The sequence below is a fragment of the Melanostigma gelatinosum genome (assembly GCF_949748355.1).
Source record: "Melanostigma gelatinosum genome assembly, chromosome: 5".
In the NCBI taxonomy this organism is placed as follows: Eukaryota; Metazoa; Chordata; class Actinopteri; order Perciformes; family Zoarcidae; genus Melanostigma; species Melanostigma gelatinosum.
Window position 1 is genome coordinate 8,959,361 of NC_136638.1, and position 21,390 is coordinate 8,980,750.

Below are 21,390 nucleotides of genomic sequence, written 5' to 3' on the forward strand. Positions count from 1 at the left end.
TGTTCAACCCGCTGTATGTACACAGGCGCTTCTTAATATTTGATAAAGTGATTACAAAGCCAATGGTCAACCAGTCAGAGTGCTGTCTACTCTTCACTGTAGACCTTCACTTTCATTTCAATTCAAGGTCTCAAAGCTCAGCGATGAATTAAACACATTTCAGGATTAGAGATGTATGAAATATGTATTGTAGTTTCATGTGAGCCCACTACAGTGTAGTCTTATGTAAAGCAGACCAAAGGTCAAACATTCCTGTGTGCACACATACCAGGGGGTCTTTCTCTTCACTATCTACGGGCCATTATTTATACGGATGGATCAGTACACATACATGAACACGTTTGATTGGATGGATTATACACAAATATTTACAGATTTTCATTTGACAGTCACACACTCACCTGGGATTGGCTTCTATAGCTGCATGTTTACCTTGGATGCTGTACAGAAAAACATTTTGCATTTGATAAATAATTTCTGTCGTTATTGAGGCAAAAACGCCAAATATTCTCTCGTCCCAGATTCTCGATTGTTTTCATCAGGATTTTCTTCCGATGTTCGCGGGCAGAACAATCGATTAATTAAGAAAGCAATCAGCGTGTTAATCAATAATGGAAGTGGATTAGTTTCAGCAGCGCTGTGTGTGACAGTGTACCTGTCCATGACTGAGTGTGTCTGCCTTTAGGTTGGTGTGTGTGTGTGTGTGTGTGTGTGTGTGTGTGTGTGTGTGTGTGTGTGTGTGTGTGTGTGTGTGTGTGTGTGTGTGTGTGTGTGTGTGTGTGTGTGTGCGTGCGTCCATGTGTGTAGACGTCTATCTATCTGAGCAGCAATTTCAGAGAGAAAGGATTTCTGCCTCAGTAATTGCCTCGGCTGTATCCCCCCCCGCTCCCCCGCTCCCCCCCTTCCTCTCTCTCTGTCTCATTTTCCTTTGGTATCTATTTTCTCTCTGAATTCTGTCCTCTCTCCTCCTGCAGACGTTCGCTCCGGCTCTCACTCATCTTTCTTTTTTTTAAATTTCATATTCCCTCCATCTCTTAGTCCTTGACATTAACCGTGTTCTTAGACACACTAACGCACACACACACACACACACACGTAGGAGTCATGTGTCTATTAAAAGCCATTAAAGACGGTTTGTATTCACCGAGCTCTGAGTGGACTTCTATCTGTGGAACGTTTTTTATGATGCTCACAGTGTGCCGTCTGGTTCAGAGGTCCGTGCTGCCAACAGGAGTCAAACACCAAAGCCTGGTTGTATCTTCGCTGTGCTCCAGTGAACTAAGAACAACCGTGATGGACAGCGACGGTTATAGTGAGGCGGGAAGAGACAGATGTATGGACGGAAATAGAGCGACTCAGCGAGCCTGAAAACACAAAAAGAGACACGAGTGGGAAATCATATTTGAATGTGCTTCAATTTTTACGTCCATCAAATACGGCGAGAACACTTGTTTTGGTGAGACCGCCGACAAATAGTTTGTAGTATTTGTAACAATCAAAAACGTAGGGGTTGAGTTTCAACAATTCAACTGTTTTCCTTTGTCTGTAGATGTTCAACAGATGATCATGAACTAACAGATTATCTTGAACAACTCACTCAACCTGAACAGTTCAAATTCAACAAAATCATTCAGAGAGTATGTATGTATGTACATGAGTTGTCACATATACTCTACAGATAATCTGTTAAACATTGAAAGAGAGCAGAATAGCGTTGAAGTTTTATGAACATAATAAAGAATAATTGTTTTAAAGGTGCAATGTAATGGCTAGTGTTGTTCTCCGAACCACGAGCTTAGTTTTAGCGAGGCCGTGGTAGAGAAAACAGCCACATGAAAACCATATGTTGATGCTATTTGGAATATTTTTTGGTTTGTTAATGTCGTCATTAGTTGCTCTAAAGACAGGTTTCACTAAATATCCAACATTAGATGTTACTTAACTGTCCAAAAGAAACGTTGCAAATTCAGCGTCAAACCTCACCTCTTCACTCGCCCAGAGCCGTCTCCAGCGGTGGAAAGTCTCGCCATCGTTAGCTCTTGTTTTTTCTTCTTTTCCCATCGCGTCTTTTCTTTGCCTCTGAACGTCGTTTCTCACCAGGAGCGAGCGGTTGGGGTTTGGCGATAAAGGGCGCTTGCCAAGAGCTTCGGCCATCTTTGTGTTTACTGGGCCGCTAGCCGTGGGTTGTAGCTTCAACGTGATTGAGCAACTTCTTTTCCATTTTGGGCGAAAGCAGCCCAAAAGATTCCTCTGGAAAGCACACGTCTTTGTCCTCCCACTGCGGTTTCCTGTTGACTCACGCTCTCATTAATACAATGTTGATGTAGAGAGTAATGAGCCTGTGTGGAGGCACGGCTCATGTCTAGAAAGCAGATGGAAGTTTTGTTGTTGAGCTCAAGTAGTTTAGACTCTGTTACCACACACACACACACACAGCTAGAATCACTTGTATTGCTTTGTTATGTTAACGGTCAGTGATTTAAGGCTGGAGATGATGTCATCCTCCTCATCATGGTTAATAAACTGTTCCTGTGCTCATGTCGGTGCTATTAATAATGGTGTGCGACCGAGGTCACGGTGCTGTAATCATGTCTGACATGAGTCTCTCTGCCGTCCTCCCAGCTGTTCCTCAGTCCCGCTCCTCTTCTTTAATGAGCCTGTTTGTTGCATTGATCTAAAGCCCAGCTAGTTGCTTTATTTTGCTTTCAATTACTTTTTTTGGAAGCGATAATTTGGCAATGGACTCGTGTTCATGTTTGTCGTAGGTTTTTAGGTCTCAGAGTCATGTGTTTCCCAGCAGCGGCAGTAACTTTTGGTTTGTTTGGACTAAATAGAAGAAACAACTCGTAAAACTGTAGTTTGCATTAGAAGCGAATAAGCCCTTTGGCTGAGCCGACACAGCAAAGACTTCCAGCTGCAGAAAAACAGTTTTAATTTGTTATTATTTGACCGTCTAACTTTCATTGTTTGGCATTGATATTTTATTTTTGGGCCCACCTTTCACCAGCATTCTAACACTGTGTTGTTGACATCTGGTGTCACTTCAGTCTTCAGATCGGATCGCTCCTGTTCAATATCGAAGGCTTTGCTGACACATGTTAACACGGGATGAGCACTGAACTACATTCAGGCAGAGTAGTTATGTTAAAGCTCAAGCAGCCTCCTTCTTCTTCTTCTTCTTCTTCTTCTTCTTCTTCTTCTTCTTCTTCTTCTTCTTCTTCTTCTTCTTCTTCTTCTTCTTCTCCCCTGAAATAAAACTCAAGTCGGTCCCATGAATCGTGGGGCTGAAATGGTCCCCGTGGTTAACACGACTCAGGCCAAACCGCAGGCACTTTAGGGCTTTTTTTATTTTATTTTATTTGAAAACTGAAATATCTCAGCTTTCTAAATGTACCTCCATTATTCTGCCCACATATACAAACCAGTGTTTATAAATCACAGTGAGGAGGATAAATATAATTCTACTATATTTCATCGTGCATTGGGCTGTAATAAACCCAATTCTACTGAAGTGGATAGAGTTTGGAGTGTGGTTTTCATTAAAAAAAAGAAAATTCTTAAAAGCATATGAGCATAATTGTAAGGAAAGGATTCAATGGTGTGTTGATGTGCTCTAAGATGCGTTCGCTAGCCTGCCCTGCTAACTAGCTTGCTGCGTAGCCTGCAGTTGTAGCCAGTTCTCAATATTCAAGGCCAAGGAGCACCTTATGAACTAACTAGGTTACATGAGTTCAGTTTAGTTTAGTTTAGTCCCCTTAACAATAACACCCCTCCATGGTAAAAACCAAGCCTGGAAGCTAACCGAGTTAGCAACAGTGTCCTGTTCTTTGCGTTGACACTCCAGCAACATTAGTCAGGATAACGCTGCGTTGGCCGAACACATAGCAGTCACATACAGCGAAACAACGGGCACAGTGGAGCGTTAAGGCCCGGTCGACAATACGGCAGTCAAAACAGGACTACCGGTAGTCCCATACGGCTGGGAAAAGTACGCAAGATATGCTAAGCTAAGCTACGCTACCGCGCTCTGAATATCTGTCTGGCTGCAACGCTTAGCAACGCGTCTTGGCGAACTATGAAGTATTTGCATCATACACTCTGGGACAACATTTTATCTGTCACTTGCTGTTGAAAGTACAGAGCACAATGAATTTATATTTTAATATATAGTGTAACACAAACTGAGCTGTAGTGTCACATTTGAAGGCTCCAAACGGTTCTTCCAGGTGTTAGTGAACAGAACGTTTTCCCGCCATACCCCCCCCTATGCCTATCGCTAATCCAGCACCCCCCCACCACTTGTAACTACAACTAGGCAGAGAAAATAGTCAATCACGACTGTGATGTGGATGAATGTGCTGTACTCTTTCATTGCTTCTAACTCTCTGCTCTACTGTCATGGTGCTATAAGTAGTGTTGACGTCAGTCTCTCTCTCTCTTTGTTTTCTCCAGGTCAGCCTACCAAATGACTCCAGCTGTGTTGAGGAGATTTTGCGGGTATGTTGGTCACACACACACACACACACACACACACACACACACACACACACACACACACACACACACACACACACACACACACACAGACGGGGTAATTGCACTGATTGTCAGCTGTTTTCTGTTTGCTCACAAAGACCTTCGTCTCCCTCCAGAGAGTCTGATTTTAGGAGGAAAGGACAGCGGAGAGAAAAGAAAGGGATCTGTTGGCTCTGGTCAATGATTATACAAGTTTCTTTTCTTTTTTTTGCAGGATGACTTCATGCAGGAGTCTTTTTTTCCACACTTTTCTCCTCTGCCCCCCTTTCATCTCCCTTTCTCTCTGTTTCTCTCTCTTTTCCTATCGGCATGTCATCAAAAGCAACACATTTCCTTCCACAAGAAGGAGCTGTGTTGTTGCTGTGTTCCTTCAGGGCGATGTCAAAACAGAGATGTTTCCCCCCACAAACCTCTTAAAGACCTTCTCTGACTGCTTCATGTCAACTGATCTCTTTCTCTCCTCTCCGTATTAGTCTCCATCTCCTGTTATCACATCCCTCACTCTCTCCCTCCCTCACCCGTCATGTCTGTCTTCCCCTCTTCTTCATCTCTCTGTCATTCAGCGCTCTCTCTCTCTCTCCCTTTCACAAATCAATATGCTGGCCAACAGGCTGTGTGACAGATACTGCTCTGTGAGCCGCATGAAAAGCCTTTGTCAATAATATCGGTGCGCCATTGAATTCATGGTGTGAGTTTTTCTTTTGCCGTGTCAAGTGGAGAGATCGGGGGAGTTCAGAATGTGAGGTGAATCGGAGCGGAGGCCTGCGGTCCTTTTCTTTTTTCTCCCTACAAGTGGGTTGTCACAGAAACATTGTTGTTTTGGAGGTTTTCACTATTCAAGGTAACCGTGTGTGTCAGAGATATTGTGTACAGAAGGAAAGCTGCTTAAACGGACTTCAAGCCTTCGAAAGACTTCCTGCGGCAGTTGGACCACCTTATGACAGGATAGAGGAAATCATTTCTCCGTCTCCCATAGATGAATTCACCCCTGCTTGTATTTTAGCATATGGTATATGGTGACTGTACACAAGTAGCATCATCAACTTGTCTTCCTCTCCTACCTCTATCTCATGTATGCTAGTGGTGCAACACATCATAAAAGTCAAGGTTCGGATCAGCACAAAAGAATAAAGGGAGCAAATATAACTTTTAGATACTATTGCCGATCATTGATGGTCCGCATTGACAGATACAGATCCCTTTGTTGTTTGATTGTAGCAGCTGGTCTACAAGGATCCAGGCTATTTTTTATTTATTTTTGCACCCGTCCCAAAAATCATTTCAGCCGCACTGAAGTCTGTAAACCATCAGCAATTCTAAATGTTATCCTTTTACTTTGTTATAGTCATTTATAGTGGGGTATTTTCTTCATAAAAACACACAATTCATATGATGAGCAAATAAAAGATGTGTTTTTATTGATTCAAATAAATCCATTAGCAGTTTTAATGATGTATTTATTAGAGCTTGTGTAATCAGCTCATAGTTCATCTCTAATATCTGTTTATGTGCAAACATCTCCTCCAAACAGCTGGATTTATTCAAGTGTCCATCAACACCACATGAATTGACGGACTGGCTTGGGGTCAGTTTAACGCTTGTCACTGGTTCATCTGCATCCACACTCTGTGTGTGCCTCCGTGCCAGAGACAGCCGGAGCTGGAGGTGTTATGTTACGGAGTTGTCTGTCTCGAAATCTCAGGAACGCCTGGAAGGAAATTCTTCAATTTTTAGCACAAACGTCCAGCTGCACTGCGAGGTTGAACGGATTAGAATGTTGGAGGTCAAAGGTCGCTCTGACCTCACAAACCACGTTTCTAGCCGTAACTCAAGGATATGGATGTAAACTACAACATGACATCTTTTTATTGTATTCTTTTGAACATTGATAAGTTGCGGGTTGGTTGCTTCACGTCTCGGTCTAGCTCCACGGAGAGCTGGAAGCCTTTCAGGTCACATTTTACTCTCTGTGGCCTCGGTTTTCATTGGAATTCTCACACCTCTAAGGAAGCAGCCCCATCATGGCTAGAAGTAGAACTCAAACATGTCTTTGGTGCAGTATTAGACTCTTATACTGCCATGAATCATAAAAACACAAGTTGAATTTCTTTGATCTGCTTCAAACTTCTCCTCTCTGCTCTGCTCTGTGTCTGTCAAAGCTGTCACGTGACTGCTGGTCTCAGGCCAGTCAGTCTGGGCTTTAATGTTGTTTACAGGAAACACGTAGAATAAAGTGTTTTTGATGAAATATCAAAATGTCATGCTTTGACTTGGTCGCTTTTTCTGACGGAGGCGTGAGTCACACATGATGTGTTCAAAGACCTTCGGAAGGAGGAAAAGCCAACAATGATGTTTTTTTTTTTGGCTTCAATGAACGATGTATTTCTGTTATTTTCCAACAGATGAAAAGCATTATTGAATATGACTTTCAAGGCTGTTGTCATTAGCCATTAATATACATTCACAAGTGAATGTCACGTTCAGACACGAGGGCTGCTCGGGCGGAAAAATTGATCGGTAGTGTGAAGATAGCAGAGAGAGAGAACATCTGCTCACACACCCGGCGGACTCTGGAGGTGAATGTACAGCGTGCATTAAGGTGTAATCGATGGATGACAGAGAACATGACTTAGCAGATAATAACTGGGAAACCACGGCGACATGTGGGTCACACACAATGGCAGTAGTAACACATTCACAAACACACACACACATTCAGATACACACACACCGTCAGGAGTGCGTTCAGGAGGAACTCTTCTAGGAGGCACACGATGATGTCAGAGAAGAGTTGCCTGGCAACGCACCGTGCGTCGTCAGGACCGAGTGTGTTGGGATCTCTGAAAAACAGCACACACATGCACATTGACTCATACACGAAAACATCTGAGTCATCTGAGGAACATGAGTCATCGGGAGGGCAGACGCACGATGGGAGTTTGTGATGTCGGTGACCTTTGGAGCACTCTGACCCAGTGAGCCGCTGCACGGCGGTCGTCTGTACGCGTGAAGCAGAGCGCATCAACAGGTGGGACTCTGATGTCCTGAAAAAGGCTGCAGAGGCAAACAAGAGTGTGCAAACAGTATGAATGAATTAGCAGGCTGTGCTTCGGGAGCACATTTCCCCAAAGCATCGTTTGTGAGGAAGCAAGAAGCAGCCACGCTCGTGCGCTCGTGCCTTATCTTGTTCACTAATTGAAGCTTCTACACATTGAGACTCGGAATTGAACGGAGAAGACCGTGCGATTAGAATAATTGAAACGGGATCCTGCTGCTGTGGCTCTTAGCCGTAATGCAACCAACTGGAGTCAGCTTTTTTTTGTTTTTGGGTTAATTTGACAACTCTGCAAGTCAGCTCGCTCTCAGCACGCTGATTCACCCCCCCCCCGTGTGCCACCGGCTCCCCCCTCAGTGTGTACCATATGTTCTATTAAAGTCTGATGGGGCGGGTGGGGGTGCGGCCTCGATGGAACGCTGACTCTGCTGCTCCGAGCGGGTCCCTGTACTCAAATTTGCTCAACTTAAGTCATCCTTGTTATTCACCGGGTGCTTTCCACATTCAGTTTTGGACTAGTGCCAGAAAATGCTTAATTATTTTAAATGGTGTGTAGTAAATAACGTGGTACAAATATGTGTGTGTGTGTGTGTGTGTGTGTGTTGTAGGAGATGACCCATTCCTGGCCTCCTCCCCTCACAGCCATACACACGCCTGGGAAAGCCGATCAGACCAAGTTCCCCATCCCGAGCAAGGTTAGTGCGAGCTCTCTCACCTCTCATTCAGGCTCAATGGTGCAAATTGATTTTGGAATACAAGCCTGGTAAAGTATGCTTTCCGAAGTGTTGGTGTCATCTGCTGCGACTGCATCCTTTTGCTTTGTTTGTCAGTGAGTTCGGAAAAAAAACAGACGCAAAAGTGGTGAAAAAGCTCCACTTAAAGTCCCACGCTCATCGGCGGCTCTGTGGTCTGTCACAGAGAACGCTTTGGGTTGCCACACTTGATTTGTCTTTAATGATCAGCCGGTGCTGTAGGCTGCTCCAAAGTCCATTCATTCATTAATTAATTAAACATATTAACATTCAACAATTTATAAACATTTTTGATATTGTGTATGCCTACAATTTACAAATGACACGCTGACTTTGAGATCACTGGAAAGTAAGAAACTTGTGTCTCTTATTATTAGTGACTTGTTAGTGTTACACGTGTCAATGACCCTGTTAATATCTTACTCACCAGCCAGACCGATTATTCACAACCTGCCAACCCGAAAGTATTTTACATTTAGTGCTTATAACAGATATACAAAGCATAAGTACATGATTATTAACCATGCATTAATAAAGCATTCATTACAACATAGCAACACATTATAAAGGTTGTTATTGTTATTTAAAAGCTTTAAAAAATGAATTTGTATCAGACAGCAGGTCTCAGCTGTCGGTTTTCCTCCTCTTCCCCTTTTCTTCCCTGACAAAAGAAAATTTCCATTTGGGGGGAAGATGATGGCGACCTACGTTCGATAAATTGTCCAGATCGTGCTCACATGCCGTGAACACCTCACTGACATCCGATCCCACCGCGGAGCCAGGCCACCTCGGCCTGTGGTCTGGCTGATCGGGTCCGAGTGAGATCGGATCTCGGAGCGAACACACCTGACAGTTAGTGCGTCCCAACATGACAAAAGTGGCATTGAAAAGACGAGTGTAACCAGTGACTGTTCACAGGGATCTTTAGTGAGCTAACGGCTAACATTAACCGGAACGTGCTAATGCTAGTTAGTCACAATAGCTTCCCCACGAGGGAAAAAGAATCAGCGAGCTCGTTAGCTCGGGTGCTAACGGGATAAACTCACACGTTATTCCCAAAAAACAGCAGCAGTTTAATCAGTTTTAATTAAAGTGGATGGTGAATCACAGCTAATAAGCTACAACCGCATCCTCCATGTGGTTTCTTGTCGCTGTTTCCTGTGAAACAGACAACCCTGATGGCACGCAACAGATGATTTACTGGTCATGAAAAACAGAAAAATAAGTGTTCTCAACTTAAATGGTGATAACAACCGGGCCCGAACACTCAAAGAACAAGAACGTCGCTTCAACCACGCCGTTTGTTTGACGGGTGATGTTTGAGACGTGAAGTGCCGAAACACGACAATAGTAATCAACAAAGACGGAGGCAGAATGAAAGCAGGGACTAAAGAACTGCCACTTCAGACGATAGACGCTCCGCACGAAGAAGGCTTTACCTCGTAGCGTAAATAGAGGGAGTATATGTCACATTAACAAAACAACATAAACGTTACGGTCAACATTCATCTCGGAAACGGCGGCAATGTTCTGACTGAAACAGCAGGTGTTTTCCCGCCGCTGAATGCTGTCATGAATCATTCTTTCAACATGCAAAACGTCACGCCGGTGGTTTGTCGTCAAGAGGAACGGCGACGTCAACACGGAGCCCGCTAGTTAATGAATTAGGAAAAAGACATCTCAGTCCCCCCCCCCCCAGCGTCACGCTAACCCTGCCAGAGAGGATTCTGGGAGCGAGGCGGAGCACCGACGCGGGGAGACGAGAGGATCTGAATCCCGTGTAATGGCACCGTTGTACTGCTGTGAAATCAATAATGACATCTGTTGGTTTATTCATTCAACTCATCGCCCTCTGGCTTCTCTCTCTCTCTCTCTCTCTCTCTCTCTCTCTCTCTCTCTCTCTCTCTCTCTCTCTCTCTAGGAGTCACAGCATGTGACCTCAGGCTACAACACCCAGAGTAAGTTTTCCCAGCATCCACACACACACACACACACACACTCTGGCTCTATGGTAATTAACAGCGGAGGGGCCGTAAAGGCAACACCACCCAGAAGAAACGGGAGAAGAAGAAGGAAAAAGCAGCTTGATGTTGGAATGAATTCATAGCCACAGGAGCAAAAAACCTTCGCTTTTATCTCCCCGTGTTCGTCCCAACTCGTAATCACACAAACACGGCTTTTACACGCACCGGCCAAATTGGTGTGATGGATGTTTGGAGTCCATGTTTTGTTAAACGCATCGAGGACGCTCACCCCGCAGGAACTGGGACTTTATCAGTCTGCGTTTCATGCCGTGATGTGCTGCCATTCATGGACAATTACATATTTGGATCATTTATTTCCAAGCTCACACTTAAGTGGTGAGGGCCCATCAGGTGCTGCTGTGTGAACTCACAGTGTTGACTTAGACGTGGGGAATGTTGGTTTAAATATTCTCTCACAGCTTGTGAAGTTTTACACTGAAATAATGATATCGATATATTGTAGAAAGATAAAACAATCCAGTGATTAGAAACACGAGAGGAGCCTGTGCTTCTCCTGACCAGGGACCACCAGCCCGGCTTAATTCATTGACACTTTGACAAATACGATCACAGTGCAGGTACAAATTGAGATGATGAGAACACTAATTAAGAGCAGATGTAGAGGCAGAGGCTGTTATATTGTTCAGATAATGTATGTAGATACGGATCATGTGTAAACAGAATATGAGCTGCGCTACACATTCCACACTGCTGCTTTACGCCGCTACAAACTAGGGACTTCTTTCACTTTGTTTATTTGACTCTTTGTTCATAATGTAACGTCCCCAAGTCCGGATAACAAGACAAAAAGGTAGTTAATGAACCTCAAACAGTTTTCACAGAGTTCCCCTTTAAACTTACTGTGAGGAACTTTTAACCGGCTATGAAACAGTCTCGGTGTAATTCTGATGCCTCTCTCTGACCTACACACGTAAGCAAGACCAGCAGCGAGAAGATGGGCTGTTTCTGTACACTTATTCTCGATGCTCGTCATCGGTGCCAGCGGGTCGTGCAAATTCAGACAAAACCATGCAGGGTCACCAGAAGAAAATCCTTCTGCTCAGACTCCAGCGGCGCCGTATTGCTGGGCGCGTTGACGGAAAGGAAGGCACGGGAGAACAGGAACCAGAACTGTGTGGGGCGGATGGTCTACTACTACTACTACTTTAACATAGATATACAAATGTGAAGCAAAATCTCGACCAGTTGATGGAATCTCTTTTGTCTCATGGTATCATATCTCATCATATCACCCAATACTGCATTGGGTTCATGACAGTGACTCCCAGGCGTCGGGTCATCAGAAGCTCCTCTGAACCGCTGCTCTTGTGTTAACCTCCGTGTTGTAGTGCTTTGAGATCTTTGTGGTGTATATAAAGCTGAAATATCTCCCCACTGGCGGGTTTTCTCCCTCTCTGATATATGAACGGAGGAAAACACAACTGACGAGAATGTAAAATACGGCGAATGGGGTTCTGCTCTGAAAAGTCTGTATATCCATTTGGAAAAGTACATCATCACCTCGTGTTTTTGTCAGTTTGGATTTTATTTTTACCCCCGATCCTGTTAGCAAAGCAAAACACACACACACACACACACACACTCTAATTGAATAACACCGCAGCGGAGTGTTTTTTAGTTTTTCCAGTGTGACACTAGTAACAAACAGCTACAGTGATGTGAGTCTGACTCCTTGTCAAAAACTAATCAACACACCCGTTCAAAACAGTGATACTTGAATGTCTTCTGTTGCAGAGCGATGCGCTGTATCAGCTAACAAGCCTGCTGCGAAAACACCGACTGCACCACAGAAGTCGTGAGTATCTCCCTCTCTAACACACACACACACACACACGCGCGTATACGTAAACGGAGGAGTTGTGACCCACCGCTGCTGCGTTTGCCTCGAGGTAAAATGAAGCTTGACTCTTGGATGGAATTCGCTGCTGGTAGGAGGGGGAGCAAAAAAAAAAAAAAAGAAGAGAGAGAGATTGTGTGGATCAGAGCGGGAAAGTGCAGCTACATTCATTTAAGGCGGGCCGGGAGCATATTGCAACATCTCAGGCTGCAGCCCTCTTTACTTCGCTCACAGGAGCCGTGCAGCTGGATTCATGGCAGGGTCAGATTGGAGTCGGCTTGTAAATCTGCCTCGCGACCCCCATTTATCCTGCGCCTAACCACAGAGGCTCAACTATTTTGTTTTGGAAATTGACCGTTTGCTAAACCCTCCCCCCCCCCAAGATTATTATCTCACAATTACAAGAAATGTTTTCATGAAAAAAATACAATCTGCTCTGTTTCTCTGAATTAACAAGATGCCTCGAAGAGAAGCTCTTATTTACATGAGAGCTATATAGAGGGTATTGTTTGCAGACATGAAGCCCATTCTGATCTGCTGGACATTGCTGTTCTTTCTCCAGGATCAGCTGAATGGATATGGCATGCTTCCTATAAGATGTTAGATATAAGATGAGTCATCTGAAATGCATTCCAGATGACTCAAGACACAAACAGGCAATTGCGCCTCAGTTGCTTCAATCAAACTAAGACCTAATTAAACTAAACAAGCGGGATAAGTTAGCTTCCATGAAATTGACCGAGATAAATGAAAATCTGAAAAACAGAGTCGATTTTATTTTTCCCATGAAAACCTGTCTCATAATTCTGAGATTGTTAATTCTGAAAAAAAAACAATTTTACAATGTGAATGTGTTTCCGGACGTTTGCACTCCAGGAACCCCAGCCCAACTTGTTTTACGAGTTAGCTTCATGTTAGCCAAACACATGAGTAAGTCATCTTAAAAGCCTTGTGTCTGGTAACGCTTGAAGTGAAATATAGTTATTACAAAATTATGTAGTATGTAAGAATGTGACCGTGATGGGAGAATGAAATAAGTGAGTTTGATCTTCAACTTTTCCACAACTATGCCGCTTGTTTATCTCCATGTCACCACACGTATCATAATCTGGTGAGAATGTTTATTCTCTGGTTTACGGCGTAGAGCCTCGGCCTCATTCTTTTGGTACAACACGAATGAAGTCATCAAGTGCATGTTTAGGACAAATCTTACGAGATTCAAATCTGCTGGAAACATCAAGAAATCAGCCAGAGCCAGCGTTTGCAACCGTGCTGCTAACATTAGCTCACTTAGCTAGCCTGCTACTGCTTTATAAAATCAGCTAGCGACAGCTGCCATTTAAGCTAGCAAAACAGCGTCGATAGTTAGCAACTAAAAACAAAGGAAGCCTGTCTTTGTATGAAATCAAGGACACTTTGTTTAAAAAGAATAACCGCAAGTTATCACTGTAAAGTACACAAGTACCATCCAAGAATGTGTAGCAACAGTAGCCTAGCTAAGACTGGTGGGCTTAACAAACAGTCAGTGATCCATTTGACAGAGACTAAGTTTAAAACCAAACCAGAGAAAATGTTTCTATCTGTAGAATCGGAGTATTACCTAAATCCACGTATTCGGTTTCGCTTCCCTTTCAAATAGTTTTGCTTCTTCTTGTTTAATTTAGTTCTTCATCGGCAGAAGAGGATCTTTGCTCATTCCACTATCATATCAAATGAGTTTTCAAGTGCTCTGTGCGATGCATTATTTATGCATTTGATGAAAGCCAATTAAAAAAAAAATTGTAGCAAGTGCGATGTCAAGACGAGGCTTGTGGAAATGAAAAAGACTCGATGGCCGAAAGATGATGCAAAAACCCTGCAAGGGAAAAGTGAGTGCAGTCTGTAGTTGGCAGTAATTCAGCAGTCGGTCAGCATGTAAACTCTTTGGGTATGTAGTTACATAGTTAATTGCATCTCCATTAGGATGATGTCTGCTGGAGCCGTAGTGCTTTCTGTGGCTTATTACGCTACTTTGCTTCCAAAGACGATAAGCCTGTTTCTGTTGATTACTATTGTTTGCCCCGAGGTGTGAATTTTCCCCCGGTCTTGTATTCGAGCATATATGCTGCTTTGTTTATTCGGGTGAAATGATTGTTATTGGTTAAAAACAATGCCTGGTTTACTGCGGCCATTAAGCTAGTCACTGCTTTTTACTGTGAAGCTCAACAGCATAAAATGTTGGGGATAACGAATAGGCCGAGCTCGTCTTATTCAAGAGTAATTGTGCCGTTGAGGCTAATTGCTATATTCTTCACCCAATGTTTACAACGTCCGACCATTACATCCTACAGTAATCCCCGCAAATAGGCTTTGTACATTAATGCCACATGAGCAGCAGACGCATTTTTCTTCTTCAGCGCAGAGAGTACTGCACCTTCCAGCTACAGGAGTTTGGTTCCGCTCTGATCCGATCAGGTGACATTAAGACGATAGAGTGGAAGAAGGGTAGTAGACTCGTGTCTCGATCAACCGGCTTTCGTGTTGGCTCGATCTGCGGTGTTTTGTATAACAGGTGACGGGTTGGAGGAGAGGAAAACACTTCTGATGGGCCATTTTCTCACTCTGGTGTAAACAGGGAAACATCTTTTTACAATTCAGTGTAAAATGTGAGTTTTTCTTTCGATAATAAGGCACAGTATGAGTGAGAATAGCCAATCTGTTTCATTATGCTTGCTTCAAAGCCACCAGAATATGTTGACAAAAACAGTCATTTTAGGTAAGATTAGAAATGTGCACTAAGTAGAGAGTAGATCTCTGCCAGGTGTGTCTGTGGCAACCGCTGCTTTGTTTGATTGAATGAATACTACCCCCCGTCTAGACGCAAGCGTATCAGACGTGTTTTTCACTCGATGTCTCACACAGCAGATCATTTAAATTTATGCAGATGAGTGCACCTCTCTGTGCAGGCACGGGTCTCAGTTCCCTCTGACAGGCGTAACCCTGGCTTGAAACTTTCATTTAGGCTTCAAGTTGTTGTTTTTTTACAATACGCATGTAAACGTGAGGTTGATGCCCAATAAAAAGACAATGACTGTGTCTCTGGCTGCAGACGCAGTCGGCTGTGTTTGTCGTCCCGTTAGCTGGTAGCTGTTAGCCAAACACACGTCCAAAACAACACAAGTGGGCAAATTGTTTTCCTCCACTGGGTCTCTTGCTGCAGAGTAGCGAGTCGAGGCCGGCGATGCTCTCTGGCCGGGGGGGCCGGATGAGAGTAGTTAGCGAGGAGTCAGGCAGTCAGTGGCAGTAAAAAAAAAAACAGGAGATAAAAGGTGTTTTGAGAAAGTGTGAGCCACCGCAACCACGAGAGGTCCTTGAGCATGCGGTCAAAACTGGCCACCCAAAATATGATGCGGTTTACCGCAGCAGAATGCGAGATTAGCCGTGGACAGACACAGAGGTGCACACTCACTCACTCACTCATGCGAGGGATCCCATGATCCTCTCGGCGCTGATAGTATTTACCGTTTTTGTCAAAGTAGTCTGGTGACTTTGATGAAAGCACACATGACGGTTGAAGCTTCAGTTCCCCCGTCAGAACATTGTTTTACTCCTGTGCTGGTTCTCCTGTCTGTGTCTCCAAAAACCCAATCAAAGTACACTGACGATGGAGAAGTACCTCATATAACCCCACTTCAAAAAGTCCGAAGTGTCTCTTTAACATCCTTTAAGACAAACTTCAATAAGTAATGGGGCTCTACTAGCGCCTTAACTTCAAGAAATAAAGACTCCATTTTATGAAGGCAATTAAGAGCCTTGTAGAAATGTGATGCTGTGCTTTCCGAGCTCTGCATGTCACGGATGCTTTAGTCCATAACTCATTTATACCCGACTGCGTCCGTCCTCATAGATGCTTCCACTCGCTCTCTCCCCCCTCCATGCTTCCTCTCCTCTCTCTCTCTCTCTAGATACATATTCAGTCTCCCTCTCCCTTCGCCTCTCCGTCATTATCATCTCCATCTCACTCACTATCTCCCTCTCTCCATCTGTCCCTTCTTATGAAATAAAACACAAATCCATTATTCATTCATTCAAACGTATCTATCATCGCCTGCATGCTGCACCGTGGCCCTTATCTGCAAAGCTTTTTCTTATTGTGCCTCAGTTATTCACAACTCGTACGGTCCCCTCTGAAAACACCACAACACTGGGGAGTGTGTTTCTTTTTTGTTTGTTTTTAGCGGCGCAAGCACTGACAAGAGTGGTTCGTGAGGCAGTAAAAAATCCCTTTAGGGGATTCTCCTGTCATAACAATAGCAGTGGCAGCTTAGAAATAACAGTAGTTTGTGTGGAAGGTTTATATAAAGCAATAAAACATGGGAGCTTGCCAATGCACAGCACATAAATACTGAATAATTTGTGCCGTACGGAGCAGGTGATGATCAGAGGGGGGGTCATGTTATCGACTGTGTCTTGTATATCTGTTTCACAGCCCGTGTCCGTCTATATTGTTAGAATTTCATCTGTGACGCGGGGAGAATAAAACAAACAGGGCAATAAGCGGCTCCTTTATCTTATTAGAACGTGTACGATCCCGACTGAGGGGCCGATCTCGGCCGAGGACGTCCTCCTTGTTTCCAAGGAATTCTTGGCCGTCGGTCAGCGGTTGTCAGACAGAACGTTTCCAGGTGAAAAAACAATCTGGCTTTCCTCTCCGAGCTCCAACAAGCCCAACATCTGGTCTTTTTTTTGTTTTTTTTAGCGTCCACACTGTCCACTTCCTCATTCCCCAACATGAAGCAGTGCAATTAACCCGTTTACCAGAAAGGTTCTTCAAAGGGGATCGCCGATCACGACTCCCCCATATCCGACCTAACACAAGCAGACGGGGGGGGGGGGGGGGGTCAGGGCCGCAATGACACGTGTCCCTTTTGTCTCCTCGCAGGATGTTGGAGGACGACCTGAAGATCAGCAGCGACGAGGAAGAGGCCGAACAGCAGGTTAGCGCCGCTCTTTCATTCCTCCGTGCGGATCATCCATCTTCCCCATCCGTCTGTGCTCCGGCCGCTCATGCGTTCACATCCATTACATTAACTTCATCTTGGTGTGCGTGACATTTACTGACTCGTTCATCCGTCCAGGAATCAGCTCAGCCCTCGCATCAGTCGATCCATGCATCCGAGAGCACCGTTGGGTGTTTCACCCTTTCAGTCACAGGTCAAAAAACGTTGTATTTTCCTACTTCCATTTATCTCTCTCTATATTGGACTTTATTAAGTCTCCTATTCGCGGAAAATATGGATGGGTGTATTGAATTTTTTAAGTATTAAAACGACTCAACCTGCTCAAGGTAACTTTTAGTCCGCTGCCATTCATGTCTCCAGCCGTTGTGACTCAATAGGGGTCAAGGGTCAACACCTAGAACGTGAATATGTTACAAAAAGACTCAATAACCAATAAATAATTTAGTAATCTCTCCCCTCATATAAGAAGAGTGGGTCACAAACAAACTTTGAAGCTGAGAGTAGCGAGCACCATAACCCCCAAGCCTCGCCTACACAGCTGCAACCTAATGGGGGAAAAGGTAAATATGTGGAAGGAATAGCAAAAACAATCATAAGATTTAGACTGTAACAGCTGGAACTCCTCTTTCTTACAAGTACCTTTAAATGACCCGAGTTTACACCAGCCGGTCGGAGTGTATACGCAGCGATCAAAGCAATGCTTTCCCATAAATAAGCTTTTCTTACAGAGTAATTGTACAACGTACCCACTTAGAAAGGCTTGATAGACTTTCTAAAAGCTTGACCGGTGCCACACGATTCACGGCCACCAAACAGCTCCTCCAGTCGGGATTTTGAAAGCGATTGCTTTGTTGATGTCGCAAAGAGATATCTGTGTACAGCAGTGATTGTTCATGATTCTAATATGTAATATATTCATTCCCTGAGGCAGAGCCGGGGGCAGACATAAATCCGGGGGAGGGAACTCTGATTGCCGCCCAATAGGCGGAGCACGTGAGCGCATCGATCAGGCTGATTGCACAATTATAAACACATATACGTACACATATGCGCCTCAGTTATTGACAGTGGATTCAGGTCGGTGGGAATGCAGCCTGCCCGGGGAATTATTTAGATAAACAAGCTCTATTTAGATGCTGTTTTTATGGACTTTAGAAATATATTATTTAAAGTTACTGGTCGATACGAGCTGTTGAGCAGTTTGTCTTGGCGGGTGCTTATGTCACGGCGGCGCTGTCCAGAGTGCTGAAGGAGAGGGAGCGGTGGAGGTCGATTGGCAGACAGGTATCTCCGCCTGCTCGCTTTTCGTGGTTGTAAATAGAACTGTCGGCTGGATTAGAAAACGACGAGGGAAGTGAAGGGAGGGTCAACGAGAGAGGGGGGGAGAGAGAGAGGGAGAGGGAGAGAGAGAGGGAAAGCTGTTTCTTTGCGCCTCCCCCTGCTGATTTAATAGGCCAGGCCCCCTGGGGGGCCCGCCCATAAAGTCAAGCCTGACCTGAGGTAATGTGCACCACTGATCTGATTTCAATCCTAGAAGAAGATGCAATTTGTGCAGAGCTTGGAGTTTGCCTCCAGAATCACTATGAACTCTTAGTGTGTTTGACTCCAATTGATGAATGCATTGATCATTTTACTGGTGAATTCAAATGTAGCTTATACAATAGATTATAGAGTCAGTGTTTTTTTTAGACTATACACTTAGTCTAACTTACATTTGGAGTAAAATAGAAAAAACAAGATGGCGACGGCCAAAATGCAAAACGGCAGTCCACAAACTTCCACTTATTGTACACAGTCTACGCCTGATACCGATCAACTTTGGAGATAATATGCATCGTGTTGTCTTTTCATCAGAAGAGGCGTTCCCCTCACGTTAGTCCGATGCCCTTTGGCCAGAGCTCGCGTTTGTCACATGTTGCGTGCGAGCGATGCGGTTGTCGTGCTCTTATTGTCTCGATTTCTTTCGGCATTGGAAATTGGCACGGCGGCCCCCTCTCCTCTGATCATCGTCATCGTGCTCTAATGATGCCAAAGATGAGTTGAAAGCGGCCAGTGGGGGTCGTGCTGCTGCCCTCTCCCCGACTGTGGACGGATGTCAGCGCTCATCAAAGAGGCCGCGAGATATGTTCTGTAAATGAAACGATACTGATCCCTCTCATCCCCCTTTAACTCTCCTTCTGATTGTATAATTACAATGATGGTATTATTATGATTGTAACTGATGGCAGGTCCGTTATCGTGGTTTTAGTTATTATAATCATGCTACGAGTGGAGCTGTTAATTACAGATGGAGTGCATTCAGAACTGCAGCAGAGGGCTTCCTTCATCATGGGGGTTACATGTGATTGCTCTTAGTATTAGGATGAATCGACGGTTAATGACAGTTTATGACAGTTCCTTTATCCCTCCTTAAACACACAGTGACAATCAAACTGGCCTGGGGAACCAATCACAGACATCCCACTATGACATCGCTCTGCTAGCTCCCACAACCCACAAGTATGGATTTATGATGACTACGGGGTTAGCTGGTCACAGCAGATCACACATGTGTGGATAGGTTATGTATAGGCTCTGGTGTTCAAGATGAATCCTCAACAATATGTACATGTTTTACACGAAGAGAGACTTTGATATGAAATAAATATGCCAAGATATCACCGTGCAATTAAGACAGAGACACGGGATTATAACTCGTGTCACTGCATCTCCTGTGGGAAAGAGTCCCAAACCGTCCCCACCATACATCGGCCCTCTCGTGTTTTATCTCGTCGTCAATCTCTCTCTCTCTCTCGACAAAGACACAGACACAGACACAGGGACTGATCAACATTAACAGAGAGGAAAGAAGAGGAGAAAGTGATTAAGTTGGCCGGACAGAGAGGGAGAGAGAGAAAGACAAAGGCGAGACGAGACGGACCGGTAACAATGCAGACAGGAGGCGGAGATGAAGAAGAAGACCGAGCGAGAGACAAAGAGATGGAATGAGAGCGAGAGAGCGAGACAGAGAGAGAGAGAGCGAGAGATGAAGTCAGTGGTATTTTTCTGTGCATGCTGTTAACAGGCTTATAGCAAATGAGTGCATGGTGTATTATCAAGCTTTTATAGCCTGAAGTAAACACAACACACACACGCTCTTAATCAAATACACACACACGAGCAGATACAGTGTACACATGCCGACTTATACTCACACGCATTTACGCCAGCAAACTCATAAGTACAAACACGTGCTGACAGTCTATCTCTCTCTCACACACACACACACACACACACACACACACACACACACACACACACACAGACTGTCATTAGTATGCTGTGGCTCGACGCTGTGAGGGCAGCAGAGGAGTATGATGAATATGTTTTTGGCACAGAGCGAGGAGACGGAGGAGAGGGAGGGAATTGAAAGAAAGAGCAGAGGAAGGAGGGATGACAGAGAGAGGGGAAAAGAGGACAGGAAGCGAGAGATGGCAGAGAAGAGAGCGCCGTTCCTAATGACTTTAGAAACTGACTGGGAAAAAAAAGAACAGCAACCCAATTACCGCTGCAGGGCCGTCCTTTTGTCTCTCTATCTCGCGTCTCTTCTCTTTTCTCTCCGCCAGCTCGCCGATGACGGATCACCTTGGCCGGAGCAAAGTCAGGCTCAGAAAGCTCCGTCTTCATATAAAAATACAGTCGCAGCTGGTGAAAGAATACATGTCCGGCACACACGGGGGAGCGTGGTCATGTCTGCGGCGCTGCAATAATATTTAGGCAGGTTTTAGGAGGTGTTGTGCAGTGAAGGTACTGTTATGCGACCTAACACATCAAACTTAAGGAGATTTAGCTGAGCGGCCTCTGTGGGCTAGAGAGATTTACATCACAGCATACAGGGTCTGCCAAGGGAACTGGTCAGCTGAGGCCAAGTGCATGCAACATTTGAACTTGTCATAGTAAAAAAATAAAAAATAAATGTGTGACTCGTGACATTAACGATGACTCAGCTCCGTCAAAGTGTCCAAGTGATGGCGATGCATGTCAGCATGTTCAGCCATCATTAATAGGGTTCCCCCCCCCGAGTTCCCGGCATCGCTCCGCGCCCGCTTTGATTAATCACTGCGACACGAACGCGCCATCAATCAATCGCCCTACTTACTATCTACTATGTTACTATATTTCATAA

General features: G+C 44.6%; 1 protein-coding gene across 1 annotated transcript in view; it reads left to right on the plus strand.

Annotated features, from left to right (window-relative positions):
• The window catches only part of aff2 (AF4/FMR2 family, member 2), a gene marked incomplete at both ends in the record, with an annotated part of 132,664 nt that overhangs the window by 61,385 nt on the left and 49,889 nt on the right, over window positions 1-21,390 (plus strand). The window contains 5 exons of the mRNA XM_079268092.1: window positions 4,453-4,497; window positions 8,200-8,286; window positions 10,265-10,301; window positions 12,123-12,183; window positions 17,147-17,201. Coding sequence (XP_079124218.1) covers window positions 4,453-4,497; window positions 8,200-8,286; window positions 10,265-10,301; window positions 12,123-12,183; window positions 17,147-17,201 — 285 coding nt within the window. The remainder of the gene's footprint in view (window positions 1-4,452; window positions 4,498-8,199; window positions 8,287-10,264; window positions 10,302-12,122; window positions 12,184-17,146; window positions 17,202-21,390) is intronic.